General features: G+C 41.5%; 2 protein-coding genes across 2 annotated transcripts in view; one reads left to right on the plus strand and one right to left on the minus strand.

The window, feature by feature from the left end:
• The window catches only part of LOC126475401 (YEATS domain-containing protein 4), an 84,379-nt gene extending 81,913 nt beyond the window's left edge, over nucleotides 1-2,466 (minus strand). Inside the window, exons 1-2 of the mRNA XM_050103235.1 lie at nucleotides 2,270-2,466; nucleotides 1,907-2,191 (exon numbers count right to left, since the gene is read on the minus strand). Of these exons, the coding sequence (XP_049959192.1) occupies nucleotides 1,907-2,191; nucleotides 2,270-2,335 (351 nt within the window). The 5' untranslated portion in view covers nucleotides 2,336-2,466. The remainder of the gene's footprint in view (nucleotides 1-1,906; nucleotides 2,192-2,269) is intronic.
• A 182-nt stretch (nucleotides 2,467-2,648) lies between these two features.
• LOC126475398 (uncharacterized) overlaps nucleotides 2,649-14,555 on the plus strand; it is a 31,145-nt gene continuing 19,238 nt past the window's right edge. The window contains exons 1-3 of the mRNA XM_050103232.1: nucleotides 2,649-2,880; nucleotides 3,018-3,135; nucleotides 3,231-3,439. Of these exons, the coding sequence (XP_049959189.1) occupies nucleotides 2,798-2,880; nucleotides 3,018-3,135; nucleotides 3,231-3,439 (410 nt within the window). The 5' untranslated portion in view covers nucleotides 2,649-2,797. The remainder of the gene's footprint in view (nucleotides 2,881-3,017; nucleotides 3,136-3,230; nucleotides 3,440-14,555) is intronic.

The following is a 14,555-nucleotide window of genomic DNA, read 5'->3' on the forward strand; positions in this document are numbered from 1 at the left end:
GTTAATGTGATTGTTGAGGTTATGTTAGATTTTAGTCTGTCCCTGCCCAAAACCCCAATCTTCCAGAAGTAATCCTGTTACCTCCAATGCTTACTATTAAAAATTTGTATAATTATTTTAGCTTAACAACTGGCTTTCATTGGTTTGCTCTAAAGTCGTTTTACTGTCCATCATTCCCTTCTTTCTCATATGAAATAGGCACCAATACATATAATCAAAACATTTGAAGTAGTTAGTGTTCCTGGTGTCCCATAAGTTACATAGTATTTACACCTGTGGTATTTTATTGTATTACTAGTTCTTGATGCTAAATTGCTTGACAGCAATGACTATGTTGTTGTCAGTGGAAACATTTAAGGTCACCAGTATGTAGAAAAGATTTCAAAGGCTTGTTATGCTCTTCGGATGTTAAGCCAAGTTGCAAACGGACAACAGTCATTCAGGCATATTATGCATACTTCCATTCATTTCTCAGGTATGGGCTTATCTTATGTGGAAACTTAGCCACCACCATAAAAATTTTTAGGATGCAGAAAAGAGCAGTCTGAGCTATCTGCAACCTAAAGAAACTGGAAACATGTAGACCACATCTCATACAGCTGAAAATAATGAGGCTGCCAAGCCTTTACATATATGAGTGTATCCTTTTTGGAAATGATTATCTTTTCAACTGTACAGGACATCTACAGCAAAATAAGCATATCCACAGCCACAATACAAGAAACATCAGTAATACCCATATGCCTCAGTGTAAAACATTAGTGTATGAGGAAAGTTGTTCACAAATGATTGTTAACTTAGTCAAAGGCTTACTGAGTGAGTTAAAGCTGCAGCAACATAAATTTATATTTAAATATAACATTCAGTCATTTCTGATGAATCAGTATTTTTATCAGTAAAAGAATTTTTATTTTAATTATAAAAAGCAGCATGTGAACTGAATACGTAATTATGGCCAAATTTAAATAGGCCCTAATGTACTTTTTGATACCTGTAATTTATGATTGTTATTTATGAACTGAATATCTATCAATCTCTATCTCTCTATCTTCTTTCTCAAATTTGACTTATCCTATATTAAATACAGTAAGTATGTGATGTCTCAAATGGACCAAACAAATGAAATGAAATCATGTTTGTGTTACACAAATGCTATGTCTTCAGTGTTGCATCTTTCGACTCTGCCATTGGTCAAAGTTGACGGGTGGTACTGAATGCGTTGGTTTACCGGAATAAAATTTGATACCTTGGGAAACTTTCCAGGACTGAAGACACAATTTGTCAACAGTCGTGTTTCTGTCCCAGGTCTTTAAATCTTTCGTTGCCTGGAATACACAATTTAGAATAATATGGCTATTGATGAACTCAAGTTAAAGGGTGATTCTGAAAGGACTTATCCCATTGTCATTTGTATGTAAGCCCAGTTAACAATAACTGTTTGAATTAAAGCACTAAAGATGTAGGCTGTCTGTTATGGGGCATATTTTCACAAATTTCGCTGTTAAGGATGGGTTATCTGTTTGTTAACATTTTAATTACCATACTGCCAGTCAGACTTTTGCGTGGAAACATGGTTCACCCAAAAGTCCTATGACAGAGACTATAATCATTTACAGAATATAACAGGTTACTTACACCGTAACATATGGCCAATTACATCCAACGAGATGAGATTGGGTCATTCCATATCAAGTGAACTAGTGTTCAATAACTCCTACAGGCTCCTCGTAGAATGTAGTTTACATGTACCAACACTTGATGGTTGCCGGAAAGCTACTAAAGTAACTAATTTATGACACTAAGCTGCCAGCTTTCATCTACCGAAATTTTCTTTAAGTGTAACTGATGTTATGTATGAAGTTAAAGGTTAACTGTGAGCTGTGTCTATGCTATTATAAACACTTACAGTCGGTCTTTCATTAGGGTCGTGGAAATAGATCTTGATTACTATTTCAAACTCTCCCCAACCAGTTTCTGTAACTTCATAGGGTGGTTTGAGAACAACTCTATTCGGCTCCGCGTAGCTATCGTGGAGTTTAAAATGTACTTTTTTTACGTAAGTTGACATATCCTCGTTATTATACGGTTTGACGTAAACTGTCCACTGATGTGTATGGCCATCTTCTTCTCGCTTTTTGCCAAAATAGCGCGCAATATTGCCGTATATAACTGGTTTTACGATAGTTACTCCCTGTCGAAAGAAAATTTAAATATAATAGGGTGAAAACACTATTTAAACGTACTCTTCATTGCACACAAACTTTACTACCTTCACCCTGCCACTGGAATCCGTGTTCAATTCAGAAGGGCCTGCCATTCCCACTTCGGCTGTCATTCATGCTACAGTTAACGCAACCTAAAATTACGTCAAATGTCACAGCAGTACTCAACCCGAAAAAAAAACAACACACTTTCATTTTAATGTAAACAACATTTAAAATGTAGTTCGGGCAAAGGTTGTATTTGACGAGCACAAACACTGTGTAGTCAAAGATCATTTAATCACTTTAACAGATGCATCCTAAAATGTTTTCAGCAATAATAAATCAATGTTTCTCATGAAAGTTCATACAATCACGCCACTTTATTTCAAATTACGTTATAATGTGAAGTTCATGATTTAACTTTATGTTGACCATGAAGTGTGAAATACATCAAATTATGCAGACTAAATAAACATGGCCGTCCATGAGACGGCACGTGGTAGTTTGCGAGGGAATTAGTTCAAATTTAATTTGAAGTGTAGTTTGGGAACGGTGACCTGTTGAAGCATGTCTTAGTATATAGTAATTAGATAATGGATTTATTTATGACGCTACTTGTTATTGTACTCGGATTTGCAGTTGTAGGTACCGGCATCTTTTTATACATTAAAGTACGGTAAGTTGAAACTTTCCATCAGAAATGATTGCCAGTTTCCGTCGAGTAGAAATGTAGAGATACTGATTAAGACCCACGTTGTACTTACGCTAGTATGAGCTTTATTGCAGTTACAATGAATATGTGTCTGATTGTAGACCCAGATTTCCATCATTGGTCAACTGTTGGTTTTGTAATACAAATACGAAAGTACCATACGAGAAACGAAATGAATGGACGTGCGCATTTTGCGAACAATACAATGGCTTTTCTTCTGTGAGTGTTATTTCGGCTTAACTCTATTTCATACAGTTGTTGATACTCTCAGGTTTCTGTATTCATATTTATTAATTCTGTTGCCCCACATTTAGGACGGAGACTACAACAAACCTATCCCTGCACAACATGATTTCCATATGAACCGTCTAGTTCCGGCCACAAACACACACAATTATAAGAAATTGGTGGCCAGTAAATTTTGTCGAAGTTGCACGATAAACCAGCAGTTAAAGATACAGCAGTTGGCGTCATTTGTTCCTATAGATGAAGATAACTTTGACGAAGAGATCGAACAGTACAGGTAATCAAAATATATGAGTTGTTAAGTGTTCCTGGTGTCCCATAAGTTAAATAGTATTTACATGTGTGGGATTTTATTGTATTAATAGTTTTCAGTGCTGAAAAACACGTAGTTGCGTGACAGTGCTGTCTATTTTATATGTGAGAGACTTCACAGTCAACCAATAAAAACTTGTCATAAACTTTGGCAGTTTGGAAAGTTGGTTAATACTTAAGTGTGTTTGGATTCAGGAATATAGACAAACTCTAGAATATGTCCATGGAGGGTCTTGCATGAAATACCAACCCGTGATCAGCTGCACACATCTAGTTAATTTTTTAGGTAGGCTGACAAATCGCAACTTGTTTGTGTTGGTGAATATTGAACCCAGTGATACCACTCGTCTGCTTTGTCTTGTCATCAGCATTGTGGTCATAAACCCAATTTTGAAGAATTTTGTACAGTGTGTACCTTTCAGCTCTATCTGTAACTTGTAGGTACCACAGCTGAGTTCACAAGGGTAACTTTATTTGAAACTGGAAGTTAGCTACTTACTCCATAGATGAAATTCGCGATGAAACCTGATGTGGAATATGCCAACAGAAAAAAGTAGAATAACTATTTGGCTTTTTGCTGGCCATTTACATTTTTGCCTTAAAGTTACTGTCGCAATTGATGAATTCCCCTGTGCTGTAGGAGGAATTGTTGAGGAAAAACATTCAGTGTGCATTCAAAAATATTTCTACTATCTGTCGGACACTTTGCAATTTTATCAAAGACTTTTGTAGTTGCATATGCCAGTTCTGTCCGTGTCATTGTTACATTTATTAAATGGCAATGGAGATAGCTTTTTTGTTTTAATGTTATAGTTGTGAATATCAGTTACTGTCAAACTTGGTTGCACTGTTGACGACAAATTTCATAAATGAATGACTGTAGCCTTCTTTGAGTCTGTGGTTTAATGTTCACAGCCTGCTTAAAGAGATACCTGTGAGATGTACATGTGTGAACCCCACATATAATTCTAATTAATTTCATTTGTGCAATGAGTAATTTTGTCTAATTGATGGGTTACCTCAGAATAGGCCTGTTACGCCATAGGACATCAATGAATGAAAATAAAAAGTATATTAATTTACTGACATCCATATCTCCAAACTTGGCAGTTATTCTTGTTGCAAAAGTAGTTGAACCTGAATGTTTTAGTAAGCCTAATATACAGTTTTTCATCAAGCAACACATCTAAGGATGTACAGTTTTCTTACCCTCTGTTATTTCTTGTTGGTGTACTAGGTTAATATGTGGTGGAATATTTTTTCTAGACCACTTAACTGTATGAACAGCAAATTTTTGATACATCACCCCACCTCTCCGCGACTTTAAAGCCTGTCCATTTGTGCAAAACTGTTCAGCAACTTCCACAAAAGCATCACTTACTATTTTCAAACCGTGTAAAGTCCCAATTGCAATATCAACAACATTACAAAAAGGACAGATTGCTACATACTGTTAGTATGGCACAGTGAGTTGTAGATAGGCACAATGAAAAGACTTGCATATTTGATCTTTCAGCCAAAGCCACTTTTAGAAAGTAAAAAACACACACACAAAACTGGTATTTCTGGCCATAATGCATTTTGCTTCTCTCTCTCTCTCTCTCTCTCTCTCTCTCTCTCTCTCTCTCTGTGTGTGTGTGTGTGTGTGTGTGTGTGTGTGTGTGTGTGTGTGTGTGTGTGTGTGTGTGTGTCCTTTCTGAAGAAAGCTTTGGCTGAAAACTCAAATTAACTGTCTTTTTCATTGTGGCTGCCTTCAACTCGGAGGCATCTTTATGGCGAGTAGCAATCTATCCTTTCTATAATATTGTTCAATTACCATTTCATATGTTGAACCTTCTTTGCCTGGATTTATAGTAATGCTTGTACCATCTAATTCTGTCTCATGATTAAAATAATGGGAGATCATTAAAAAAGCAAGGAGGACACTGAGCCAATGACCAAACACTGTGTGACCCCCATTGTAATTTATCCTCATGCAGATGATGTGGCATTCTTTTTTACAATGTTAGGGTAAATTTATGGTTTCAGTTTCTTAAATAAGACGTAAACTAGACATTTGCTGAACTACGTATTTCATAAAAGCTTAACTTCTCTAGTGGTATATTATGAGTGACACAACCAGGTGCTTTTAATAAGTCACAGAAGATCCCAGTTGGCGATATTTATCATTTAAGGATTGTGTCGCCCCCTCCTTCATGGAAAATTTTGGTTGTAGTGGCATTGATCTGCAATGTAGCCTGATGTCTAGGTTAGGTCGGAAGATAATTTGATATGACTGCGAAATAAAGGTTGTGTAAAAATATAGTTTGTAGCAAACATTGTATACATTAGTGCCACATTTAACATTCTTTTTGTTATAAAAACTAAGACTGCAAGGTAAATTTAGAAAACGCATATTGGATAATGGAAAAATCAGAGTATTTTGATGCCGAAATAGTCCAGGACTGTAGAATGACTTCTGTGCATTGTTGAATCACAGCAGTGTAGCTAGGCCTTGGGAACAGGCGGTTGGTAGCTTAGTCAAACACCATCAAAAGAAAAAGAAAAAAACATTTTATTGGTGCTCATTTGATTACACTGCCAGTGTCTCAATGAAGGTGGTGCCTGCACCCTTTTGACCACATAGTAAGATCAGTGAGTGGCAGTGGTGAGTTGACAGCTACTGTGCAGTGAAAATAGTGCGCAGCACTCCGGACTCTTGTAGCTTATGCAGCATCTTGCGACCCTATAAGCTGGGACTTGGTCACACACTGTAAGGGGCCACTGGCACTGAAGACTATAAAGTTACTTAATGTGGATTCAGCCTCTCGTGGTGGAACTCCTTCAGTGAGTGATAGCCTGTGGTTCCTATATGCCTGCACTGCTGTGAAGTGGTGGGCGGCTGTATTGCCTGGGATCTGTTTGCTGCCCTCGAGGGCAGAAACTGAGAACTGCTGGAATGGGCCAGAGGCAGCCTAGCAGCAGAATAGTACCACGTCCAGTGAGGACGACTTGGCAATACCTGCAGGTGCAGTGGTGGAAGTCTGGACTTATTGCAACAAATCCGTGGCCTGGGAGTGTGAAAATGACTTGCATTCCTCTGCTAGAGTTCCATGTTACTGCTCTGTTGTGTTATTGCCATGTTTGGCCTAATCCATTGTGTGTTATAAACAGCCCCAATGCTGCACTCAAACATTCCAGTACATTAATGCTCATTGGTTGTATTACAGTACTGTGGCTGAACTGCTAGAGTCTGAGGTAATGCCCAAAAAATTGTTGTGGCATTACAACATGTATTCCACTATATTGTGCACATACAGTTTCAGTGTGAGCCTGCAAGGGATGAATGACCGTATATATGTGTCAGTATGATCTCTGATTTCTCGTATCCTGTCTTCACAATCCTTAAGCGAGATTTAAGTTCATAGCAATAGAATGTTTCTGTACTCTGTTGCAGATGACAGTTCTTTAAACTTCCTCGGTGGCGTTTCACAAAACAAACATGTTTCTTCTAGGGATTTTCATTTGAGTTCATGAAGCATTTCTGTAATGCACATGTTGATCAGAGCTACCAGTACCAGATCTAGCAGCATGCCTCTGAATTGCTTTAACGCCTTCCTTTAAGCCAAGCTAGAGGGATACCAAGCACTCTAACAGTACTCAAGAAGGGATTGCAAAAATGTTCAGTACGCAGTCTCCTTTATAGATGAGCTACGCTTTCCTAGAATTCACCCGCAAAAGAAGGTAGCCATTTGCCTACCTTCCATACATGCTGATTCTATTTCATGTCACTTAGCAGCATTCGTGTGTGACAAAATTTTGAAACTGTTAACTTCAGGGCTGTTTTTATTTGGTAAGCAACAAATAGTTTCTTCAAAAGTGCTCAGTAACAGTGACTTTTGTTTCTGATCTATTTTTCCCATTGACCTGAATGGAAAGTTCTTTTTTGCCTGAATAAATTCGTATAAAATCTTGAACTACAAAATATGCTGCAACACTGGAAATTTTTCCTTAAACTACATTATTGCTTTTGCCCCCCCCCCCTCCCCCCCCCCTCCCCTCGGGACCCCAGCCCTCGCAGCACTGCTTCTCTTTCAGTGCTGCTTGTCTCCTCTTCTCCTGTCCTTTTCCCCTCACTTGGGAAGATGCTTCATGCCTTCATGGGCTTTTGAAGCTCATTTGTGTTGGTTTGCTTGTAGGAATATTGTCTCTTGTACTGCCCTTTCCCTGCGCTGCCCTCTTTTACCTCTGCTGCGGCGTTTGAGGCCATCCTTTCTTTCTTCCTTTCCTTCTTATCTTTTCTTCTCCTCACTGTATGTACCTGACGGCTACCCACGCATTTGACGCATAGTAGGAGACTGAGTAACAGGTAATTCCCAGTCCCAGATTGGCCTGTACGGCCCTGGTACAGGCCAGACCCTGGTACAGGCCAGGCCCCGGGGAAAGGTGATTGCCTGAGCTATTATCTTCCTCCTCTGCCGATCAATCCCTCTGTCTGTCTTGCGGGGACTTCTTCCCAATGACTGATTTTCCTTCTCTTTCTCTGAGCGTTTCCCATAAAAGAAAGTGGAATGAGGCTCCTGCCTCAATGTCTCTTCCTGTTGCGCCTCGATATCTAGTAGGGTCACGTTTAGACGAAAACCACACTTTTGCTATTGTAAACCCCTTTGTTATACAGAAAGGCGTGGATGGCATCGCCGTCCCTGTGAAGTCATGCTCCCGTCTCCGCAATGGAACTCTGCTTTTGCAAATTGGTAGTGCTCTCCAGGCCCAGAAACTACTCGAGGCACAACTCCTTCACGAGTACCCTATAAAAGTGGAGGCTCACAGGACACTTAACTTAGGCCATGGTGTTATCTGCACCCGTCTGTTGGATGGTTTGACAGAGGATGAAATAACTAATTATCTATCAGATCAAGGCGTTACTGCTGTTCATTGAGTTATGAAGGAGGAAGCTACCGATTTGGTGCCCACTCGTACATTGTTCCTGACTTTCGATCAGTTAACGCTTTGTACCAAGATAAAAACTCTATGAAGTCATCAGTGTGTGCCTTTACATTCCCAATCCGCTGGAGGGTTATAAATGCCAACTGTTCAATCATACCAGCATCTAATGTAAAAATGCAGCCAAATGTGTCACTTGTAGAAGGGATGCACATGAGGTGCCTGTCCACCTCCTTCCCCCCACTGCGTTAATTGTCATGGAGAACATGCTGTTTCTTCTCGTTCTTGTCCCGTCTATCAAGACGAGCGGGCTGTTCAGGAGATAATGGTGAAGGAGAGGGTACCTCTTCCTGTTGCCCAGAAACTGTTGGCGAGCTGTAAACCGAATGTCCCTATGCCTGGAAGCTACGGCACCATGTTAGCCTCTCTGTGTCCCACGAAAAACATGGCTACGCACAAACTTGTGACTTACAGTTTAGTTCGATGGTGGCAAAGTCACCTCGCCTTCAAGCTGACACTCCGTCTCCCGGTTCCTGGGCTGTAGATTCTGCTACCCGTTCTTCGCCCTCCCCGGCGAAGACAGTTGCAACGCAGCCAGCGAACAATCAATTCAAATAGGATTATTGCCTGGAAGATTTCTTGCGTACCTCGAGTTCGCAACCGTCTGGCTCTTCTGCCAATCGCCAAAAGTCAAAACAATCATTCAAAGGCAAACAGTCTTCCCCCTCTCCGACTTGTCAGCCCTCTTCGACTCGTCGGTCCTTTTCAACAGACCGACGCTGGGGAAGCTCCGTTGATCCCGCTGAGTTGATGGACGAAGATCCTCCACCTGTGGATTCTAGTGGCCATCCTCCCTTGACAGCTCGCCCTAAGCGGGCATAGAGGTGAGTGTTTCTTCTTCATTCTCCAGTGTTCCTAAATTTTATGGCCATTTTATAATGGAGTATGCGTCGCCTTCAGTCTAACGTCGCGGACTTCCAGCTGCTCCTGTGATCACAATGTCCGCTTGTAGTCTGTCTCCAAGAAACCAAGCTACGTCCTCAAGACCATTTTGCTCTTTCTCATTTTACTACGCTACAGATGGACCTTCCCCCTATGGTGGGGATTCCTGCTCATGGTAGGGTCATGCTGCTGCTACGAGATGATGTTTGTCATCGTCCTATCCCCTTGCACACCCACCTGCAAGCAGTTACTGTCCGTGTTTTCCTTCCTGAATTTACCTTTTCCCTCGGCACCATTTATATCCCGTTGTCTTCTGCTGTCACTATGGCGGACCTGGTGCAGCTTGTTGCTCAGCTTCCTCCACCCTTTCTGCTCCTTGGTGACACCAATGCCCATCATCCTCTTTGGGGCTCGCCTGTCGCCTGCCCGAGACGTTCTCTTTTGGTGGATCTTCTTAATCGTCTTAATCTTGTGTGCCTTAACACCGTCGAAGCCACGTTTCTCTCTGACTCCAGGCACACTTTTTCCCACTTAGACCTCTTGATCTGCTCTGCCCAGTTCGCTCGACGTCTCAAGTGGTGTGCTCTTTCCGATATTTACTCGAGTGACCAATTACCTTGTGAGACTCACCTGTACAATCATAGCGGCCCACCCATTGGAAATTCTCTCTTGCTGACTGGGGGCTATATTCCTCCTTGGAAGTCTTTGACGAACACCTGTTCACCAGCTGTGATGATCAGGTCAAGCACCTCATGGATTATTCTCTTGGCTGCTGAATCCTCTATCCCTAGCACTACTACTTCTCCCTGTCGGGTCCAAGTCCTTTGGTGGACTGTGGAGTGCGGCAGTGCGATTCGTGCCTGACGGCATGCACTTCGTGCCTTCCACCATCATCCTACGTTAACGAACTGCATCCGCTACAAGCAACTACATGCGCTGTGCCATCGCACTATTAAGGAAAGCAAGAAAGCATGCTGGATTTCCTTCACCAGCTCTTTCAACAGTTTTACTCCATCCTCTCTCATTTGGGGTGGCTTGTGCTGGCTTTCCGGGACTACCGCCCACTCTCCAATCCCTGGTATGACTGGCGGGAAACGTCATAGTCGACCCTGTTGATGTTTCTAACGCTTTGGGCTGGTACTTTGCGGAGGTTTCAAGCTCCACCCATTACCATCCTGCCTTTCTTCCTCGGAAACAGGTGGAGGAGGCTCGTGCAATCTCTTCTCTCTCTTTGAATTGAGAATGCGACAATACTCCTTTTACTATGAGGGAGCTAGAGCATGCTCTCTCCTCATCCAGGTCTTCTGCACCTGGGTCCAATACAATCCACGTCTTAATGCTGCAGAATCTTTCTCCTGTGGGAAAACGCTTTCTCCTCTATACCTACAACTGTATTTGGACTGACAGTGTATTTCCCACGCTTTGGCGTGAAGCTATTATTGTTCCCCTATCTAAGTCTGGTAAAGATAAATCTCTTCCTTCCAGCTATTGTCCAATTTCCCTTACCAGCAGTGTTTGAAGGTTACAGAATGTATGATCAATGGTTGATTAGTGTGGTGGCTGGAGTCGCACCATCTTCTCACTAATGCTCAGTGTGGGTTCCGAAAGCGCTGCTCAGTGTTTGATCATCTCGTCACCCTGTCGATGTTCATTATGAATAATTTTCTGCAGAAGCGACAAACAGTGGCCGTATTCTTTGATTTGGAAGAAGCCTATGATACCTGCTGGCGGACATCCATTGTATGTACTATGCACACATGGGGCCTTTGTGGTGGTCTTTCCACTTCCATCTGGGAATTTTTACAGACTGAGTCTGCACGACTGTCTATCTTACGCCGTCTGAATACATTAAACCATTTGGGGATCCGTCTCGCCACTGGTGAATTCCATATTAGTCCAGTTGAGAGTCTCTACGCAGAAGCCGGTGAACTACCACTGTCATACCAGCGCGACATCCTACTCAGTAGGTATGAGTGTCAGCTTTCTTCTATGCCAGGCCACCCAACCTTTGAACCTTTTTTGGAGTACATTCTTGACCACAAATACGAGATGTACATTTCTTCTCTGTGGCCTTCTGGCATCCAGTTTCGTCACCTACTTCAGCAACTGCAGTTCACACTTCCTGCCACTTTCTGAATGGGTGCGAGCCCTTGACCACCTTGGCTTCAGGCACAGGTTTGTGTTCATTTTGTCCACAGCTCATTTCCGAATGATTAGATCCCGAGGTGACCTATTGCTGCAAATTTCTCGAACTTCGCTCACAACTTGCCGATAGCGTGTTTTTGTACGCTGATTTTTCCAAGTCTGCCCACGGTGTTGGCTGTGATTTTGCCATTGGGGATGATAAGTTTCAGTGCTGGCTTCTTGACCAGTGCACGATTTTTACCGCAGAGCTTTTTGCCCTCTATCATGCTGTTCACTACGTCAGGAGGTGCCGGAAATTGTAAAGTATTAGAAAGCAGTAGGGGAATGAAATTTTATATAGTAAGACCTTTATATTGGTAAGTTGTTTTGTGAAAAGTTTCAAGTGAATCTCGCAGTTACTTCCGAAGATGTAAAAAGCTAAACTTCACATTTTCTTGAGTGTGTTTTTTTTGCTGAGTTTGCTTTAAATCATCATTGTGCATATCACACACGAAATCTTTTGTTATTTTTTCGATTAAGAGAGTGCAGAAAATTGTACAAGCTGACTCAGTTTTGTTTCTCTCGAGAAAATATTACCAGAGATATTATGTCTCAAAGTTGCCAAAACTCACCCGTGCACTGTTGAGAACTGTACTTTAGGGTCAAACAAATGACTGTATTAAATAAATGACCATGAAACTTTACCATTGTTCTTTGGGAACATGTGTGATTGTTCATATAAAATTTCATCAAAATCTTCGTTGGTTGTGTGGAACATTTTCTGAAATTAGACCACTTGACATGAATTGGCCCTTACATAGCCTTGGACTATTTATGGGGCGTTACGGTTGAAATGCAGATTTGGATATAGCCAACTTTGCCTCCATGTCTTTGATTGGCTGGTTGTAAGCTAAGCAGTTAAGATATTGTTTCGTTATATTAGATCAATTCAGTTCACCAGGATAATGTGCATAAAGTGTTAAGTTTTTAAATATTTGTGTTTTGAACATATTTTACTTTAAATAGCCCTCTCTATTTCCTGTACACAAATAGCCTTCCTTATCTCCTGAACTGATTTATTGAAACTTTTATGGTAATATTTCGACAGTTGACACAGTTTTGGGAAGCCATAGCTGGTCACTTCATGGAAATTCACCATGTGTGCTTCCACCTGCTTGTCAGTTGTGGGAATCAAGGAATGCAAAATCAAGGAACTGAAGGTCATAGATTCTATAATATTGTATCTTGAAGCTTGGAAAAATGACTATTTTGTCCAGTCTCAATTATAGACTTACCACTCTGGGCAGGTCATCAGTAGTACATATAGTGCATTTACTTCCTTGACATTGACCATAGAAAGATGCACAAATAAACTAGACCATGTAACAGTAGACCCTCCCCTCTTATAGTTCTTTTGAAAACCATCTTTGGGAACGGCTCACTGCACTGGCTGGTGAATGGTGTTTTGCTGCAGTATCCATTCAGGGCTCCATTTCAGGAACCAGCTCCCCAGAAATCTACAGACCAGCAACCTATTGTGGATCACAGAGCTCCCCACTATTCTTCTGTTGCTACACATAAGCCCTAACAAGATTCTTGACAGTCAAAAGTACTCAAAGAGAAAAGGATAGTGAAAGGGAAAAAGAAGAAATAAGAGAAAACGAAGAAATTTTGGGAGATTTCTCCAGTGGCTCTGGATGCACCAGATCGCCCCCCCCCCCCCCCCCCTGCACCCTCGAACTCTGAACTGATGTTCATGAATGTTGTTCAACCCTACTGGTGACAGAGAGTGATTGTGGGTCCTGACAAGTCCTTCATATGGCTTTATACCTAACCGGGGCATCTTTAACATGATAGTTCAGTGCAACTGCAACAGATGTTCTTGTTATCTACCAGAACTGCAACTAATGTTTGTCCTGTAATCTGTGTTGCATGTTGGAAGCAAAAGCAGTGCAAGTGCAAACGACCCCAGCAGATCACCATCTGTAAGACTAATTACATTCAAGTAGGGCACTTACTTACTTACTTACCTGATCCAACAACTCTTCCTCCCTTGTCTCATACTTAGTGATTTCAGTATGCACCACCCCCTATGCAGAAATACTACTTGCTCTGGTAGGGGCCTTGTTATTGACCAGCTTGTTTCCAGTCTTGATCTGTCTCCTCAGTATACAGTACTTCTACCCACTTCAGTGCTGCCCATGGCTCTTTTCAGTTGTCAACCCTATGCTCTCTTCCCCTCATCTCCAGGCTTCTCTTCAATGGTCACTGCAAGACAATATTTGTGAAAGTGACCATTTTCCAAGTTGTCCTGTCTCTTCCGTCTCACTACCTGAAGGACCACTTACATGTTAGGCTCTTTCAAGAGCCAAGTGCCAGTTGTATATGTTTTGCCCCCATGTACGTCGTGTCTCCATCAGACTGCAATGACGAGATAGTGGGAGATGTCACTGATCGCCTCTGCCAACTGTTATCCCCATTTCTATTGTTCCATTCCACTGTTGGTCATTGCCATGGTGAACCGAAGACATTGCAACAGCTATTCAGAATCATCGAAGAACTGTTCAGTGTCTCAAGTAGCACCTGTCACACAACACCCTCAACACTTTTAATTGGCTTTTTCTCTGTTGGAATTTATCCAACTTGTTTTGGGTTGAAGTTGAACATCTAGGCTCCCCTTGGTCCAAGTGAACAGTGTCTCACAGAGCTCATTACTATCAATGGGCTAGTGACCTCTGCCAGACCAGTGGTTGCCCCTGTACTAAATGTCAACATCATTTATTTTTGGTATAGCTACAAATGTGTAATATTGGTTGAACACCAGCTCCAAGGAGCCATTTGAAGGGTTTGTGTTTGGAGCCCTTCAGATGAATTCCAATTCTCACCCAAAAAAACTTGAGTCATGCATTTCTGTCATCATGCTACTCTCCACACAGATCCAGAACTCTACTTTGGTACTCAGGACGTGGATGTTGTAGCTAGTGATGTGGGTAGGGCATTTATAAATGGGCATTTACCCGAGAATTTGCCTAAAGCAGTTTTAAATGCCCAAAATGTGGGCATTTATATAAAAAAATACTTTGTAAATTTCT

Source organism: Schistocerca serialis, chromosome 4 (genome assembly GCF_023864345.2).
Source record: "Schistocerca serialis cubense isolate TAMUIC-IGC-003099 chromosome 4, iqSchSeri2.2, whole genome shotgun sequence".
Lineage (NCBI taxonomy): Eukaryota > Metazoa > Arthropoda > Insecta > Orthoptera > Acrididae > Schistocerca > Schistocerca serialis.